Here is a 19,004-nt window from a genome sequence, read left to right on the forward strand (position 1 = left end):
TTTTGAGAAGGAACAGCTTCCCCTATCGACTTAATCCAGCACATCAGTTTTTGAGTCTTTTTGTATTGGTGATCTGAATTGCCAGTGAGGTTCTGAACTAACACAAGGCAGAACTAAATGAGAGATAATGGGAACTGCAGATGCTGGAGATTCCAAGATAATAAAATGTGAGGCTGGATGAACACAGCAGGCCAAGCAGCATCTGATGAAGGGTCTAGGCCCGAAACGTCAGCTTTTGTGCTCCTGAGATGCTGCTTGGCCTGCTGTGTCTCAGGAGCACAAAAGCTGACGTTTCGGGCCTAGACCCTTCATCAGATGCTGCTTGGCCTGCTGTGTTCATCCAGCCTCACATTTTATTATCGCAGAATTAAATGACGTTGGTGAGAATCTTGTAAATGATATAATCTTAAACTTTTGACAGTAGTCTGTGACAAAACATGCGCTGTCTTTCTTAATGTTTATGTGCAAAGCTCATTTAATAACTGGTATACTTCAAAGATATTGAATAGTCTAGCAAAAAATTGAAGCAATTTCATGTGATTCAGTTTTGAACCTGAAACAGTCCAAAATAACGGATTTTGTTTAATAATCCTATTACAACAATATCAAATAAAAAATTTGGTTCATTATTGCTTCTCTTGTATCCTTAAAACTTCAAATACCTTTAAAGGCGTTTGGACGTGTTTGCAAGCATTAAGAAAAAATGACCTATTGTTAGAGAATTTGTAAAGCCATAACTTTATTTCAATTGATAATAGCATTAGGCAAACGTTATTGCATTACCAGAGATTTAGGATTATTTTGCAATGTTTTCTAGTTTCTGCTGTTTTGATCAGAACCTAGGGAGGAAGGAAACAAATAACTTAGTTTTGATGGGGTTTGCAAATAGTACACGAGCTGTAATTTAAACACTTTTAAATGGTTATGAAATAAACTTGATGCCTAAATTATTAAGAATCCCATATATTGATATCACATTGATGTTTCTACTCTTCTTTTTCCCCACAGGGCTATTCATTTGTTGCGCCTTCTATACTGTTTAATCGAAATGCCATAATGAATCATACATGCATCTATGATCTGCAGATGGCCCTGGAACGACCAGACAACAATACTGTTACACGCAGTGCTATGTCAAAGGTTGGTCTGCTTACAATGTCTCTAGTATATTCTATTCTACTTAGCACTACATCAGATATCTTTGATCATTGTTACAGATTAATATTTGAACTAATGAAATTCAAGATCTACGATAACTTCTAAAGATTGAAAAGTTCTATTGTTAATTATAGTATTGAGCTGCTGTCATGCTTTTAAGATTATATACTAACCATAACTAACTGAGCTAAGCAGTTCATGAAACTTACGTTCTGAAGCTATTTTACCACATGGACAAACTTCGATTTTAATTTGTGTATTTCTAGGATTCCCTCTTTTACCAGAATTATGAATTGAACATGAAAGAGAAGCCACTTGGTGAAGGAAGTTTTTCTGTTTGTAGGAAGTGTCGACATAAAAGAACTGGACAGGAATACTGTGTCAAAATCGTCAGCAGACGGTAATGACAATTGGGTTATAAAATTAAGAGATCAGTTCATCAGGAAATTCATTAAATTTATGTTGCTTTGTTTTTAGAATTCTGTCATCTTGTTTGTAAATTATTTTCAGTTTCAAAACAACTGATGTAGGTGGATAAAAACTGAAAGAACTGTGGATGCTGTAAATCAAGAACAAAAACAGAAGCTGCTTGAAAAGTTCAGCAGATCTGGCAGCATCTGTGAAGAGAAAATCAGAATTAATGTTTGGGGTACTGAGGCCCTTCCCCAGATCTGATGGTGGCTGGGAAAATGTCGGTTTATATGCGGAAAATAGAGAGGGGAATGGAGTAGGGAGTAAACGATAGGATATAGCCCAAAGAGAGAAAAGAGCAGTTGGATAGACAAAGGAGTTGATAACAACCTGTCGAGGAGGGTAAATAGTTATTAGTGGGGACTGTGAATAACTAGCAACAGGTAGTGTGTAATGTCAGGACTACCTATTGTTAGTCACTCACAACTCCCATTAACTCACCCTCCTAGACAGATCGTTATCAACTCTTTTGTCTATCCAACTGCTCTTCACTCTCTTTGGGCTCTATCCTATTGTTTACTCCCTACCTCAGCCCCCTCCCTATTTTCTGCACATAAACCTACTTTTTCCCAGCTACCATCTATTCTGAGGAACGGTCACTGCACCTGAAACATTAATTCTCTGATTTTTGTTTCTTCACAGATGCTAAAACCTGCTGAGCTTTTCCAGCAACTTCAGTTTTGTTCATGATGTAAGTAGATCCTTCTGATGAATCATTACATACTTGGAATAGCTAAGACATCCTTGATTTAAGCTTTATTCTTTACAGTAGGGTCAATCAGTGATGAATGTCGAATCTCAAATGATCTCTGAGAGTTGAATTAGTGAGGAGAAGTCAAGTGGGAATTTTATTTTTATACAGCCAACTGCAGAAAGTATGCACCAAGTAATCATGGGCATCAAGTCATCACAAATTTGGACATGAGCTTAGCTGTGATGCTTCTAATGGAGTCTGTTATTCAATATTGAAATTCATTAATAATTAATTCTAACTTGAACAAAATCAAAGGATACTTAGATCTGTTTCTGAACAATAAACCTTTATGATTTGTTATCCATGCAGTTGTAGAATATGATTTGCCCTAACATGTTATGTTGCTTTTTAGAATGGAAGCCTGTACGCAAAGGGAAATTGCAGCACTGAAGCTTTTAGGGGCCCATCCTAACATTGTTGAACTATGTGAAGTTTACCATGATCAGGTACAATAAAAAGATAAGATGCAAAAACAAATCTGAAACTTCACAAGGGTGAAGAATAATGATTCACTAACTTTTTGACTGTTACAAACTTAATCTGATTTTTAGTGCACATCTTTTTTGAGTTTTGCATTTCAAACAATTCGTTCTCTTAATATTCTTTCACAAATCTCTGTTTTATCAAACGCACAAGCCAGGAAATAGTTAGCTTTAATATTATCAAAGATAATATTATAAAGTTACCCATCCACACAGCTCTGTTTACAAATAAGAATTTTTGATCAGTTTTAAATTGTTGAAAGCTAATGTTTGAATTGCACTGTTCATGGTTGGGAATTTGAAACTATTTGTATAGGAATATCTGCTGAACAAGCCACAATCCCTGAAGCTGTACTTTTTACAATTAGGCAAAATCACAGAATTGTTGCCAAATATAGTGTTAGCTTGTACATCAATAACTCTAAAAATTGACTAACTGTTATGTTTACTCCGATTTGGAATCATTACATATTTCATTATGCATGATGGTATGCAATTGATCCCATTTGTTTGAAAGTTTAATGTTTCCCTGTGTGTAATAGTTCAGTTCCTTTACTAAATTCCCGTGTCTATAAATTCTCTGTTTAAACTCTTTTACCTAATTAATAAAATCAGTAATTTTTTAAAAATGGGTAAGTTTTTCCACATGGGATTCAGGATCCTGTCATCAAGGTTAAAAACTGGAACCGCAGGGTCTAGGCCCGAAATGTCAGCTTTTGTGCTCCTGAGATGCTGCTTGGCCTGCTGTGTTCATCCAGCTTCACACTTTATTATCTTACAGTCATCTGGCAGTGATTTTCTCTGAATTGCTCACCAGGTGTTGAGCTTGCCATCCTTAACCAGTGGGAGGACTGTCAAAGTTGGAGGGCCAATAAGAAACCTTCCAGTGCTAAAGAAACAGGATCTTGCACTCCTATGCAAATGAGACTATGGGCACCTAAAGATGTAGCTGCCCTCTCTGCAATTCTCTTAATTTTAAGATTAGAAACCTGTCACTGCAGCCATGCCACGCCCATAGGATGACCTCTTGCCGAAACTAGGAAGTTGGGAAGACCCTCTAATCCTGACTGGAAAGCTAGCCCTCCTACTTTGCTACTAGGTAGTCATATTTGCACAGTTTTTCCACAATGCCTCTGGGGACCTTTTTAATAGTCTATTAGCAAGCTGAATTGACTATCCGCCACATGCAATCTAGTGCACCTCCCCCCACCCTACTAAACTCCACCCTCCCATTCAACCTCCCTGAAAATGGCCTGGGAGTAGAATTGGTATACTGCTGAAGCAAATTTACAAGCTTACCATCCTTTGATATATGTCATGAAAAACTGCTTTTCCACTTAAACAATAATTCCGTTTTGCTCTTCTCCCAGTTACATACATACATGGTTACGGAGTTGTTAAAAGGAGGAGAACTACTGGAACGTATTAAAAAGAGGAAGCATTTCAGTGAATCTGAAACCAGAAGAATTATGAGCATGCTCGTTTCTGCAGTTCGTTATATGCATGATTGTGGAATTGTGCACAGAGATTTAAAACCAGAGGTATATTAGTGAACGTAATGTTGCAAATTTTAGTAATTTTGGAAACTAGTACCAAAAATGTATGACCTTAGTAAAATTTCGTAACTATAAAACACTTTGACTTGAAACTGACAGGAAGCATAATAGTACTTTTTTAATCCATACCCCGTGTTCCACTGTGAGTGCCTCAATATAGTTTTAATACCCTTGACATCCACAATCTACATCGCTTCTGAGGTAAGTGGCCTGAGGGGCTCAGCAGTTTTCTGCCTGTCAGTATATAATGGCTGAAAGGCCTTAGATAGTACCTTTTGCCCTCTTGGGTCTCCATGGTGGCTGCCGCAAGATTTAGTGCATCCCCTAGCATGTAGTCTTGAACCTTGGAATGTGCCAGGCTATAACATTCATTTGAGGACAGTGCTTTGCATTTAAAAACTAGCGTGTTAGACGGATCAAAGAGCATTTTCCATAGAGTTGATGGTCCTCCAAACGTAGAGAGTTTATTTCACTCTATGTTCCTGGAAACAGCTAATAGAACACAGAGTCCTGCTTAGGATGAACCTGGACAAAATCATGGTGCAAAAACAAAGTTGCTGGAAAAGCTCAGCAGGTCTGGCAGCATCTGTGAAGGAGAAAACAGAATTAACGTTTTGGGTCCGGTGACCCTTCCTCTGAGCTTTTCCAGCAACTTTGTTTTTGTTCCTGATTTACAGCATCCACAGTTCTTTTAGTTTTTAAAAATCAGGGTGGCTATTTCTAGGTTCATAACTGTAGATAAAGTTTATTTTTCACAGGATGTGCAGTTTCTTGAATACCTCAAGTATGCTCTTTTAGTTCAGCATAGATCACAACATTTTGCCATTGAGGATAATACAAGAAGGCCACATATTTGTTGGGAAGTTAGGGTCTAAATGGGAACAAAGATATCTAAGGACACAACTTCAAAAAACATTAAAATTAACAATTTGGCAAGTCATAAAAAAGTGTCTATTTCTGATTCGGAATGCAAAAGCAAATTAATTGTGTTATATTTGCATAGAGCTTTGATACATAGAATACTGAACAGTTCTGGTCTCTAGTTAATAAAAAGACATTTTATGGCGCTTCAGAAGGTACTGTAATGGGTTTAACAAAGTTGATACTAGAATTAACAGGTCATTACCTAATATGAATAAAGATGAAACTAGTTAATGATCTTTTCTCTCAATGTGAAAGTTGAGAAGTGACCTTATAGAGGCCTTTAAAATGGTCAAGGGCTTTCATATTGTACATATTGTGAAAATGTTTCTGCTTGTAAGGAAATTCAAAACTAGGGATCATAAATTTAGAATAGTCACTGATTAAATCCAGTAAGGAATTCATCTGAAATTTTATTGCCCAAAGATTGGTTAGAATGCAGAATGTTACCACTTGAAATAGTTCAGGTAAAAAAAAGTGGGGAACATTTTGAAGGGAGTCTAATTACTTACATGAAAAATAAAGCAATAAAAAGTCATGCTGATATGAGTTAAAGTGGAAAGGAGGTTCATGTGAAACATAAATATTGGGTTGATCAGTTGGGATGGATATCTGCTGTTATTCTCCTACAATCACTTACTGCACCTGTAATGTAATAAATTGTCTCATAGCATTTCACAGGGGTATTCTAAAGCAAAAAATGGCACCAAACCATGTGAAGTATTTGAGCATATAACCAAAGGCATGGTCAAAAGGGCAGATTTTATGGAGGAAAGCAAGGAAGGGAGGGTGAGTGGTGTAATCACCAAAATTGTGTTTAAGACTGGGGTCACTGAAGAAGCCAGAAATGAAAGAGTGCAAGTTTCTTGGAGAGCTGTAGTGTTCACAGAAACCAGCCATGGAGAGATTTTGTTTTTGATTCATTCTTGGGATGTGGGTGTTACGGCTAAGCCAGCATTTATTGCCAATGTCTAATTACCCAGTAGGCAGTTATGAGTCAACCTCATTTGCTGTGAGTCTGAAATCACAAGCAGGCCAGACCAGGCAAGGGCAGCAGTTTCCTTTCTTAAAGGATGTTAGAAAATGAGGATGAGAATTTGAAAATCAAGTCGGGGCAGTGTCAGGGTGAGAACACAAAATGGTACGTGAAAAGAACTTGATGCAAGTTAAGATATTACAGCAGAATTTTAGAAGAACTCAAATTTTCACAAGGTGGAATATGAGAGACCAGAATCCATTCAATGATAAATCTAAAGGTGACAAAAGTTATGAATGAGCTGGGATAAACTAGCCAATATTTGGAAATGGGAATGGCAATGTAGTCATACCAGGTCAAACATTACACCAAAGCTGCCTGCAAATCTGTTTAGTCTCTGACTGTTGTCAGATAGGAATGGATTCAGTAATAGGGAATGAAATTTGGAGCAGTTGCTGAAAACAATTCTTCAGTTTTCCCAATGCTTAATTGAGTAGTAATTTCCTCTATTCAGTAGCAGATGTTGATGAGTTATTTGATAACATTCCCAACTCCTCTGGTATTGCAGAGGTTGTGGTGAAGTGGAACTGCGTGTCTTCAGCATATTAGTGAAAATTAACATCCTGTTTGTGGATAATGTTGCTTGACAGAAGCATGTAGGTGAGAAATAGGAGGAAGCACATACAGTAATTAATCATGAGGGAGCCAGAAAAGAAACCACGCTGAATGGATCTATGAAAACAGTTTGACAGGCAAAAATTAAACCACAAGAAAATCCTATCCAGCTCGGAGGTCAATAGAGGAGGATGGTATGGTCAATCATATCAAAAACTATGACAGATCTGGGAGGGAAAGTTTATCTTTCTCCCAGTCACAAAGGATACCATCTTAGAAATTGATAGGAGCTGGTTCACTCCTGTCAGGTAGGAAACCTCATTGGAGTGGTTCAAACATGAAGTTCCAGGAAAGTAGATGGACGTGGATTTGGGAATGACCCCAAATTCAGAGACCTAAGAGAGTAAAGGGAGCTTGGAATTTAGGGAAAGATTTACAGGGTTGATGGTGTCTGGGATTTTTTTAAAAGGAGTGTTGAAATCAGACTTCAAGCAGAGAGGGGCAGCAATTCAAGAGCAAACGATATTAATAATACCAGCTAATGAGACCCAGAGTGGGCAGTTGGATCGTCAGTAATTTAGTGGAGGGAGCAAGCATTAGATGTAGTGTAGTTTTGAGAGGTCATGAGGAATATTATGAGGGAATCTAGAGAAAGGTGTGAGTTCAAGACGGGTAGGAGGGAATTTTGGAAAACCATTGGCCAATGGGGATGATGGAATTCTTAGTGAGAAGAAAACTATTCAGTCCATCATGTCTTATCCAGTATATGAAAGAACTATCTAATTAGTGCCATTGCCTTTCTCTTTCCTCATAGCTTCGCATTTTGCTTTCTAGTTATATAACCATTTTTCTTTTGAAGTTACTATTGACTCTGTTTTCATTGCTGTTCTAGGCAATGCATTCCAAATCGTAACTTGTTGTATAAAAGTAATTTCCTCTCCCATCTGGCTCTTTTACAATCAATTGAAATTTATGTCCTCTGGGTTTTGACCCCACTGATAGTGAAACTATTCTCTTTGATGGAAAACCAACACATCGCCAAACTGTATTGTTCTCACCAGTGCTTTAGGTTTACTTTTAATAACTTCTTTAGATCCTGTTTCTAAAAGTCAACACTAATAGTTTTTTCAAAAATGACTAAATTATAGAATAGTTGAGAAAGCTCAAAATGTTAGATGCATCTCGTTTATCCTTCCAGAAGGATCTGAAATGAACATTATTTTAACATCCCATTGGTTCTTAAATGATTACAGGGCAAAACTTCCTGATACCAGTCTTAGAATGTTTCAATGTATGACCTGTATTTTTCTCACAGTTACACTTAAAGTAATTTTACAGATTTACCTATTCAATCTCTTCAGTATCTCGTATACCTCCTTAAGATCATCTCTTGGCCAGTTCTTTGCCCTGCCTGCTGTAAATTTGGTTGTACAGGCAAAGAAATTAATGAAATGGTCTTAGAGATCTGTTATTCTCAGATGGACAAATGGCGAAATAATTGTGTTACTTTTTTTTATAATTGAGTTGTGTTAATTGCAGCAGCGATTAAAATATCTTGGTCTGTCAACGTGATCTTCTGCATCATCCATTGTTCCACTTTATAGAGATTCTACTTTTGCCCTATTGTCAGACCTTACGACAAGGTGGCTCGGTGTTGTGCAGTAAACAAAATATATTACTAGGATGTTTGTGTTTTGATGTACCTTTTAAAGATAGCTATGAAATACGCCTGTAGTGACACTGCACTTGTTATCGGTTGTCATAATGTGCATCTCAATAGTATCATTTGGTAGCATGCTAATGCATTTGAAAATGTGCTGTGTTTTGATTGTTAGGTTACTAGACTATCAAGTAACATAATTAATGTGCAGTTGATCACAAGAGTTAGTTTATGCACTCATAATGCTAAACACTGATCCAGATTGTCGTCTTGGAGAAATGCAGTTGAACATTTGTTGAGCTAAGAGTTGAAGTACTTTTACTAAAATTAACAAATTTTCACATTTATAACTCAGGAGGATTTATCAATTTTTACATTTTATCTCACATTCCAGCCAATGTTTTGAAAATTGATTCAAAACTTTGGAGTTTTGGGTTAAATGTCAGGTTTTGACAAAAGAAATGCATACTCTGTGTATGACTTATTTTGGTTGTATTTTGATGTGCCGTAAGGAAACAAAAATTCAATGCTGACTCTACTAAACAAGTATACATAAACCTATGGCAGAAATGCTTCAAAATTTAGAAAATAAATCTTAAAACTAATAGAAACATACAAGATGATCAGAGGATTATATAGGGTGGACAGTGAGTCTTTTTCTTCGGATGGTGTTGGCTAGCACCAGGGGACATAGCTTTAAATTGAGGGGTGACAGATATAGGACAGATGTCAGAGGTAGGTTCTTCACTCAGCAGTAAGGGCGTGGAATGCCCTACCTGCAGCAGTACTGTGCGTGCAAACTTTAAGGGCATTTAAATGGTCATTGGATAAACATGGATAATAATGGAATAGTGTAGGTTAGATGGGCTCCAGATTGGTTTCACAGGTCGGTGGTAATGTTCTATGTTTATGTTGTATGACACTTCACAATTTTATCTTTAACTTGTGGACAAATGTTTTTAAAGGTTAATGAATGCAAGAAATTACACTTAACTGTTGTTTCTTTTTATAAACAGAATATTTTATTTACTGATCAGAATGATGGCGCACTGATCAAGGTAGTAGATTTTGGGTTTGCAAGAGTTAAACCTTCCGACAGCCAGCCGTTGAAAACTCCATGTTTCACTTTCCAATACGCAGCTCCTGAAATTTTCAAGCAAAATGGTTATAATGAGTCTTGTGATCTGTGGAGTCTTGGAGTAATATTAGTAAGTATATAAAATATATTTGAGTTGTGTATCACTCAAATGTTTGTAAAGGAAGAATTGATGTTGTTGCATTTTTGATAGTTGTCCTTGCATGTGTGGGATTTACATCTCAAAAATCTGAGAATCACAGAATCCCTACAGTGTGGAAACAAGCTAATCGGCCCAAATAGTCCACACCACCCCTCCGAAGAGGATTCCAGCTAGACCCACCACCCTAACCTTTCCCTGTAACCCATTTCCCATGACTAATCCACCTAATTCAAACACCTCTGGATACTACAGGCAATTAAACATGGCCAGGCCAGCTAACCTGCACATCCTTGGACTGTGGAAGGAAACTGGAGTACACAGAAGAAACCCATGCAGACATGGGGAGTATGTGCAAACTCCACACGGACAGTCGCCCGAGAGTGAAATCAAACCTGAGTCCCTGGCACTGTGAGGCAGCAGTGCTAACCACTGAGGTACGGTGCCAACAAACTTGGCAAAACTGAAATTCCAAATCTTGGAATACTTTTGGGAATTCCATACACAACATCTTATATGTAATAGTACATGAGAAATTAACCAATCTCTGATGAAGGGTCTAGGCCCGAAACGTCAGCTTTTGTGCTCCTGAGATGCTGCTTGGCCTGCTGTGTTCATCCAGCTTCACACTTTGTTATCTATAGTTGTAATCCAGTTTGGAGAAGCTATGAAGAGTAGTCAATTTACAAACTTCAGCTTAATCTTATTTCTATGAATGAGTATGGGAAACATTTTTAATTTCCCAACACTAAGATCTTCAGTTACTAGAAAGGTTACATTGAAGAAAATTTGCTTATTTATTTAGTGGCTTGACACTCTATAAAAGACTTGTGCTACATACTTTACCAAATGTATAATTAAAAAGGTTAAATGAAATAATTTTTAAAATGCAAGTTATGTCTGTAATTCCACTTATTTTATCCTACGCATGGGTAAATGCATCAACTCTCTGTTCCCGATGTTAAATATCTGACATAATTTTGCATGTTTTTTTTTCTCAAAACTGATTCATGCATTTTTGCACTTCATCACTGATTCAAACTTTCTTTTTGAGTGTAATTTTCTCCCAGAAGCAACAGATCACTTAATGTACCCTAATGCATTTGCTACAATATAATCTTGCAGCTACAGCCAATGTGAAGCATTGCTGCGGAAGTATTAACATGGAAATATAGAAAATAGGGGTAGGCATTTGGATGTTTTGAGTCTGCCGTGCCATCAATATGATCATGGCTGATCATCCTACTCAGTATCCTGTTCCTGCTTTCACCCCATACCCTTTAATCCATTTAACCCTAAAGGCTATATCTAACTCCTTCCTGAAAACTTTTAATGGTTTGATCTCAACCATTTTCTATGGCAGAGAATTGCGCAGACCCACCACCCTTTCTTAAGCTATCACCATTAAGATAATTTCCCTCCTGTTTTTGCTCCAAATTGAATGATCACACGTTTATTGGAGTAGGGTGATGAAGGGCCTAGTCCAGAATATGAAATTTCAATGTACAAATGTTACCCTGAATTCATTCCTTTTAATTTCTTGCAGAAGTTATTGTTAATTAATTGACTGTTCTAGCCTTTTGTTTTGGAAAACATCCTTGAAATGTGGATGTAATTGACAAGGCCAGGATTTGTTACCCACCCTCTAGTTGTCCTAAGAAGGTATTGGCCCTTTGTCTTGGACTATTGCAGTCAATTCTTTTTCTGATGAAGGGTCTAGGCCTGAAACGTCAGCTTTTGTGTTCCTGAGATGCTGCTTGGCCTGCTGTGTTCATCCAGCCTCACATTTTATTATCTTGGAATTCTCCAGCATCTGCAGTTCCCATTATCTTTGTTGTGGTGGTTGTGTTGTGCTTTAGTACAATTGAATGGGTTGTCAAGCCACTAGAGAATGCAGTTAAGGTACAACCTTATTGGTATAGGACTTGAGTCGCACACCAACAGAAATTAATGTTTTCTTCTCTACCAATAGGTTTTTAGCACAATCCAGTCATTTCATGGTCACTTTATCTGATGATATATTATCGTTTTCAGATTATTTAAAAATGAATTAAAATTCTCAAACTACTGTGATGGAATTTGAACTGCTATTTTGTCTTCATTATTTGTCAATGCCACTGAACATGCTTCTACTTAATGTATCTAAATTTATACAGTGCCAAAGTAGTCTGAATTACAAGTTTGCTGAAAAACTTGTAGTGATCGATTACAAATAAATTTACATGAAAAATAAATGAGGAAACTATCTCAGTTCCTTCCTTTGCCTATTCCGATTCAGTTTCACATTCTCAGAAATGTAGTCCCTAACAACATAAAGTGCTTTACTGTTAGAGATTAGTCCAGCAATATTTCAGATGGTTTCAATTTTGATCAGATTGACAGCATTGGCTATCTGCCATTCCCTGGCCATCCAGATTAAATTGTCATAGCCAAGAATTTCAAGGGGAGAAAGGAAAAGAAGTGGCAGATTTAATGTTCTGTTATAGGATACTGTAGCCTCACCAAACATTGCCAAAACCTTTTTCCTGATGCTGGCTACCAAATCCGTTTTTTTAATGGCACAACAATCACCTTATCAGAAAGGTCATTTGTGAGATTGATGCTTCCCCCTAAATATTTACTACATGTTTCATTGCTCAGGAATTAGCCAATTATAAAGCTTATGTATTTTGTTGTATTCTAGTATACAATGTTGTCAGGACTGATTCCTTTCCAAAGTATGCAGAGAACTGTTATACCAAACACTGATGAACAAATAAGAACAACAAAGGAGGCAAACTTTTCACTTGCTGGAGAAATCTGGAACAATGTTTCACAAGAAGCTAAAGAGCTGGTGCAAGGTAATGTACGTTTTAACTTTTACCAAATAAATTGCAGACAATTTACTCAGGTAGTGTTGCAACAAAACACATTTATGTAAACTAGTATGATGTAGCTTATTTATTATTTACAAATATGTGTAGATACATATAGATAATGCACATACATACATAAAAGTAGACCAGGAAATAGTATTTTTAATGTACCTGTATCTATCTGGACCTGTATCTATTTGGAATCTTGTGTATCTGTATCTATTTTAGAATGACACTACATATAATTCCATCACTTCTATAGGTTTACTTACTGTGGATCCAAACTCTCGTCTGAAGTTATCTAGCTCAAGATTGAACAACTGGCTTCAAAATAGCCATTGTTTGTCCTCTAATACATTGGTGTCTCCAAATATTCTTGATTCTTCCACTAACAGTTACTTCAAATCTTCTTTTATGGTAAGATCTTAAGTTTTAAATCAGAAATTAAACTGGAATGATAATATTACAGTAATATCTCAGCATTAGTTTGTCAATATACTCCAAAGCAGTAACAAAAACTGAAATTGCTGGAAAAGCTCAGCGGGTCTTGGCATCATCTGTGGAGAGGTGTTAATGTTGCTGGTCCAATGACCCTTCCTCAGCAGTTCTGAGGAATAGTCACTGCACCTGAAATGTTAATTCTGATTACTCTACTCTCCATAAATGTTGCCAGACCTGCTGAACTTTTCCAGCAATTTCAGCTTTCGTTTCTGATTTGCAGCATCCGCAGTTCTTTCCGTTTTTACCCCAGAGCAATGTTCTTCCTTTAACAAAACACTTTTGAAGGTTTTCAAATATCATGCACTGGTCATGAAGTAACCACAAATACCACATTTACGAGGCCACTCAAATGTTAGGATTAGCTTGAAACATTATGTCCCCTTCCCACAATAAAAGTTCTAGCTTATGTACATATTTCAAATGGGACCATGTTCCTACAAGTTGCTGAAGCCATCCAGTAACTAGTAACCAGGATAGTTGTTGGCACCCTCGATTCAAGTCTAGAAGATGGAACTGCTAGAAATTTGTGTGTGTAAACAGTGCTGAAGGAGTCAGTTGGATTTGGCTGTTGATAAATTAGGTTGTTCATGAATAATAGCTGCATAGATGAAGTAGTAGAACATGCCTTCTATCTTTTGAACTGTAGCCCAACACGAAGTTGAAAACCTTCAGAGGAGAAGGTAAGAAAATTGGCAAGGAGAAAGTAATTCTTTATAACATTTTACATACTTTGTTTCAGGTGTTTATTGGGGCACACTACATTTGTTTTAAAGCTGGAAGGAGCTTTGGAAAAATTGTCATTGGGAAAGAATGTGTGATATCATCTTGTCAGCATTGAAAATTTGATCAAAATTCAGCAACATGACATTTTCTACATTGTGAACTGTTTGTCAACAGTTAAATTAATCCCATAATCCTACAGTTTCCAATGCATTTAACTAGGAAATCTTTCAAGATTACTTTTATATAATGTTACATTTGTTGCGACAATACCATTATTCCTTGTGTTATTTTCTACTTTAGGCTCTTAATAAATGCAAGAGAGAAGGATTTTTCCTCCAAAGTGTTGAAAACGCTCCTTTGGCAAAGAGGCGAAAGATGAAGAAAAGTAGCACAAGTACAGAGACTCGGAGCAGTTCTAGTGAAAGCTCGTCTTCTCAGTCTCATGGTAGAACGTCTCCAATATGCATCATACAAGTTCCTTTACCAGCAAAAAAGTCTGTTTGTGTCTTCCAATTTTCTGAAACTTTAAGTAACAGTTTCAATGATACTTCAGTCTAGCTATTATAAAAATAATCTTCAATATTTATTTACCTTTCAAGATTGATTGGCAGCTGTACTTTTGGTCATCCAGGTGTCAAATTGTGGAATCCTTCCCTAAAACCCTCTGTTACTCCAACCTTTCCTCCTGTCTGCCCCCTCTCCCATCCACTCAATCCCTCTTATTCTCCATTAGGCACCTCTCAGTTCTGTTGAATGGCGGAGCAAGCTCAAGGAAGTGAATGGTAAATCTGGTATAACGGGCTCAAAAAGTAAAATTGTTGTGAAAATATGGGTATTTTTCTTGTACATTAAACAGAAAAGTATTCTTGTACAATACTCAAACAATGAAGTTTGTTGTCGGATGCAAAGAAAAGCAGCTTTCGAAAGCAAATTTGAATAACTGAGTGGCTTAGAGTTAAAAAATTAACAGCATTACGATGAAGTAGTGATGATTTCGCAGGTGTGTTTCTGTTGTGAAGGTGAATCGTTTAGGTTGTGTGTAGTTATGAAGTTTTGCTTCGGTGAACTGTCTGTTTACTGTTCAACATTTACAGGGAATTTTGATGTTTAATTTCTAGAAAGTTCAAGCTAAAATTTGGAAAATAAATGTTTTGCTAACTTGGGTGGCTTAGTCATATCATAACTTTAAGTTCTCCTTTGTAAGAAGGAGTAAGCAATCAGAGGGCTAACCACTGAGATGATTAGAGGATTAGGCTAAGTAGATGGGCAACAGTTGTAAAATTGTCGGGGGATAGGGAAAGTTACTGTGAACTGTGAGAGTGTCTTAAGTGTGCTTGATGTGTACTTTGCATTTTAAAAAAAAGTCAATATGGTGCTTCAAAAGAAATTACTTTAGAGTCTCAAATCAGTGAAAATTTCACTGCGCAATCATGAAAAATTAGACAGCCTGACTCCTGCCAAATTGCGACTTTGTAGGACTGTGATAATGCTGCAAATGGGGCTTCCAGAAGGGAGGAAAAAGCAGTAATCCTCAAGACAGCAGTGGTGGCACAGAGATATTGTCTTTTGCAAACAGATTTCTTAAACAAGCATGCATTCAACGGCAGTTTAATTTCTTATGTTTTGGTTTGCACCATTCTTTGGAATGATGTTACTATAAAGGTAGGTGGGTGTCATTGGGTGGGAAGCAATGAGTTAGCTCAGGCCAGGAATCATTGAGGGCCAACAATGAGTAATGCAGTTAGGACTGGAAGAATTTTGAGTGTTAATTTGAGAAACAGTGCATGAGGTACGATCATGGGCTGAGAGGAAGTTGAATTACTTTTGTAGTAGTATTAGATGAACATATAATTGGCTTCAGAATGGTCTTTAGGTTGATGTGGACCTTTTTTAAAAGCAAGTATGAGTGAATTTCTTCTGGTGTTCTTTGGGAATTTGGGAATCACAGCCATCATAGGCTTTACAAATGCACAAAGCTGAAGAAAGATAGCCCATTGAAAGTAGTTGCTGTGAAGAGGTTGCAGAAACGAAGGGAGCTGAAAATAGACCTCATGTCGTGGGGCAACCTCATTGTTTGATTTTGATTGTTTTGATCTTTCAGTAATAGGAGGTCTTGTTGCACTATATTTGTCTATACATCTAGTTCATGTTAGAGTCCCATGCCAGGACCTTTTTGGCAATGGAAAGTATGCTTGTAAGATGGTCAAACAGATTGATTACCAGCCTGTAAATCCTTCTGTATGTCTGAAGGCAAGTGGTAAGAGTGTGAGAAACTCCTGGTCAGCCATCGAGCAGAAGGCAATGGGAAACCACAGCAGCACTTTGCCCATAGGAGTGGACCAATCAAATGGAAGTCCTTGACCCAACAAGTTTAATTTGGCTGGGAGAAAAGAAAGAGAAATTACTAAATCTCCAGTCATAAATTTTATTATTCAGGTTTATTCAGTTGGTGGCTCAGGCAGCACTGTAGCTGTAATATTAATAAGTGATTGTTTCAGTAATTTTATATTTTTGTGTAGTACTTCATTTATCAACACTTTGTTTAAAAATCTGAAGGAACTAAATGCTCTTTTTTTCATGTTTACTCTATCTTACTGGTACTTTGTACTACTTTGATTTCAATCATATTTACTTGATTGGTAACTCAAAACAGATGCTTTTGTAGAAATTAAAACAGATGCATGATCCTATGACATCGACTACCTCTAAAGCCACACTTTCATATGAGATACCTTTGAAAGGGTTAATGTTATGAACATGTGCTAGATGCAAGGAATTAGTTATATAGATGGAGAAACCTATTTAAGTGAATTGGGCAATTATTCTTGGTATAAGCTATTAAATAAAGCAATAATGTATATTTATTTTTGTTTGTAAATAAGCATTAATAATTACCATACTTCAAATATATTTTAAAACTCCATTGTCATAAATACTTATTTTGAAATAAATTTCATTTCATATCAAGAAAGGGAAATCTGCTTCCACTACTCTGATCATGTATCAGTTATGTGAGAAAAGGCAAGCTTTCAATAATAGTTCTGAAGTTTTTGTCTATAATCTGTTAAAAGTATTTATTTAAATCATAACTACTGTTGTAGGCTCAATTTGAATTATTTTAATGAGTAAGATATTCTAGCTGGTCTAGGAAAAATAGTCATAACTGTTGCAAGCTATTTTCTATTCTGTATGACTGTGATTATAAATTATTACTAATCAAATGTCTGCTTTGAGTAAAGAAATGAGATGCCATCTTCTTGATGTGTACTTTCTTTAAATGCAATATTTTGATTTTTACATGGTTTGCTTTTTTATGCAGTTTAATTTTAAATGAATTTATTTGTGTTCTGTTAGAGTAATGGGTACAGGAAACAAACACTTCACGCAACAACATTCTTGACAGTGTGAAAAAGTGCTTGTGTTTTCCAATAAACTAGTTCAAGATCATTTATGTTTGTTTGTGCTTTAATAGGAGCATCTTTAGAATCTTATTATTACTTAATTTTTGCACCAATATTCATACAATTTTCTGCAATTATTTCTGAATCCTAGAATGGTTATAGTACAGGAAGACTTTTAGCCCACTGTGTCCGTGCTGACTCTCCAAAGAAACCATTCATCTTAAGTTACTCCGCTGCTGCCTTCCCTCAGTCTTGCTCGTTCTTCCTATTTGAATAATAAAACAATTCCCTCTTGAGAGCTTTGATTGAACCTGTCTCCATCACACTAAGGCAGTACATTCCAGATCCTATACACTTGCTGTGTAATTTTTTTTTCCTTCCAAAGGCTATTGCTGCTGTTACCAGTTACCTGTGCTCTCCAGTTCCAATAGGAAGTTCCCCACATCTACTCTATCCAGACCCCACATGTTTTTGGACCCTCTATCAAATGTCTTCTCAAGGAAAACAGTTTCAACTTGTCTTCCTACATACCTAAGTTTTATCACTTCAAAATATATTTATTTTGAATCTCATCCATATTCATTGATGTCTTTACATTCATTCTGAATTGTGATGCCCAGACCTGGACACCGACACCAACTCCAACTGAGGCTGAATCATGATTCTGTAATAGCTTAAAAGAACTTCCTTGTTCCTGTACTCTATGTCCTAATAATGAAGTCTAGAATTGTGTATGCTTTATTAACTGCTCTTTCAATCTTCCTGCCACCTTCAGTGATTGATGTACATATACTATCTGATACCCCTGCTCTTGCACCTCCCTCAAATTTATGCCCTTTGTTTTCCTTTATCTCACCATATTCTTCCTACCAAGGTGATTCATTTCTGCATATATTTCATTTGTCTTCTTATTTCATTAACCTGTCTCTGTTCTTTTGAAATCTGCACTTCAACCCTCCTCCTCCTCCTCATTCACAGTACTTCCAAGTTTAGTATTGTCTGCAAATTTTGAAATTATGATTGGTACACCAAAGTTTAGGCCACTTTAATATGCATCAGGAAGAGCAGAGAACCAAGCACAGCAACCACCCCCCCCCCCCCCCCGCCCCGTAGAGCTCCATTATAACCGTTCCTCCAATCCAAAACACATTCATTAGCCACTACTCTTACTTCCTGTCACTTAATCAATTTTGTATCCATATAGTTTCTATCCCTTTTATTCCATGAGCTTTAATTTTGCACACAAGCCTGTTGTGCAGAAATAAATGTATACTGTATCATAGTGTCCACCTCATCAACCCTCTGTAATTACTTACTCCAATAAATTTGTTAAATGCAACTTGACCTTAACAGATCCATGCTGGTTTTCCTTAGTTAATGTATGTTTGCACAAGTGATGAGGATGAATGCATGTAGTCTTTTTCCCAGGGATGGGGAATGGAAGACTAAAGGGCATAGATTTAATCTGAGAGGGGAAGGATTTAAGAAGGACCTCAGGGGCAACTTCACTGCACAGAGAGGGTGCGTATATGGAATAGGCTGCCAGAGAAAGTAGCTGAGGCAGGTGCAATAGCAACATTTAAAAAACATTTGGACAGGTACTTGGATGGGAAAGGTTTAAAGGGATATGGACCAAATGCGGGCATTTGGAACAAGCTCAGTGGGCACCATGGTCAGCATGGACCAGTTTGGGCTG

At 36.9% G+C, this 19,004-nt stretch overlaps 1 protein-coding gene across 1 annotated transcript in view; it reads left to right on the forward strand.

Annotated features, from left to right (window-relative positions):
* The window catches only part of LOC125454890 (ribosomal protein S6 kinase alpha-5-like), a 95,064-nt gene extending 77,705 nt beyond the window's left edge, over positions 1 to 17,359 (forward strand). The window contains exons 10-17 of the mRNA XM_059648513.1: positions 1,009 to 1,140; positions 1,425 to 1,558; positions 2,736 to 2,829; positions 4,236 to 4,406; positions 9,610 to 9,801; positions 12,512 to 12,668; positions 12,946 to 13,100; positions 14,208 to 17,359. Of these exons, the coding sequence (XP_059504496.1) occupies positions 1,009 to 1,140; positions 1,425 to 1,558; positions 2,736 to 2,829; positions 4,236 to 4,406; positions 9,610 to 9,801; positions 12,512 to 12,668; positions 12,946 to 13,100; positions 14,208 to 14,465 (1,293 nt within the window). The 3' untranslated portion in view covers positions 14,466 to 17,359. The remainder of the gene's footprint in view (positions 1 to 1,008; positions 1,141 to 1,424; positions 1,559 to 2,735; positions 2,830 to 4,235; positions 4,407 to 9,609; positions 9,802 to 12,511; positions 12,669 to 12,945; positions 13,101 to 14,207) is intronic.
* The last annotated feature ends 1,645 nt before the right edge of the window (positions 17,360 to 19,004 follow it).

This window comes from Stegostoma tigrinum, chromosome 9, assembly GCF_030684315.1.
Source record: "Stegostoma tigrinum isolate sSteTig4 chromosome 9, sSteTig4.hap1, whole genome shotgun sequence".
NCBI lineage: Eukaryota > Metazoa > Chordata > Chondrichthyes > Orectolobiformes > Stegostomatidae > Stegostoma > Stegostoma tigrinum.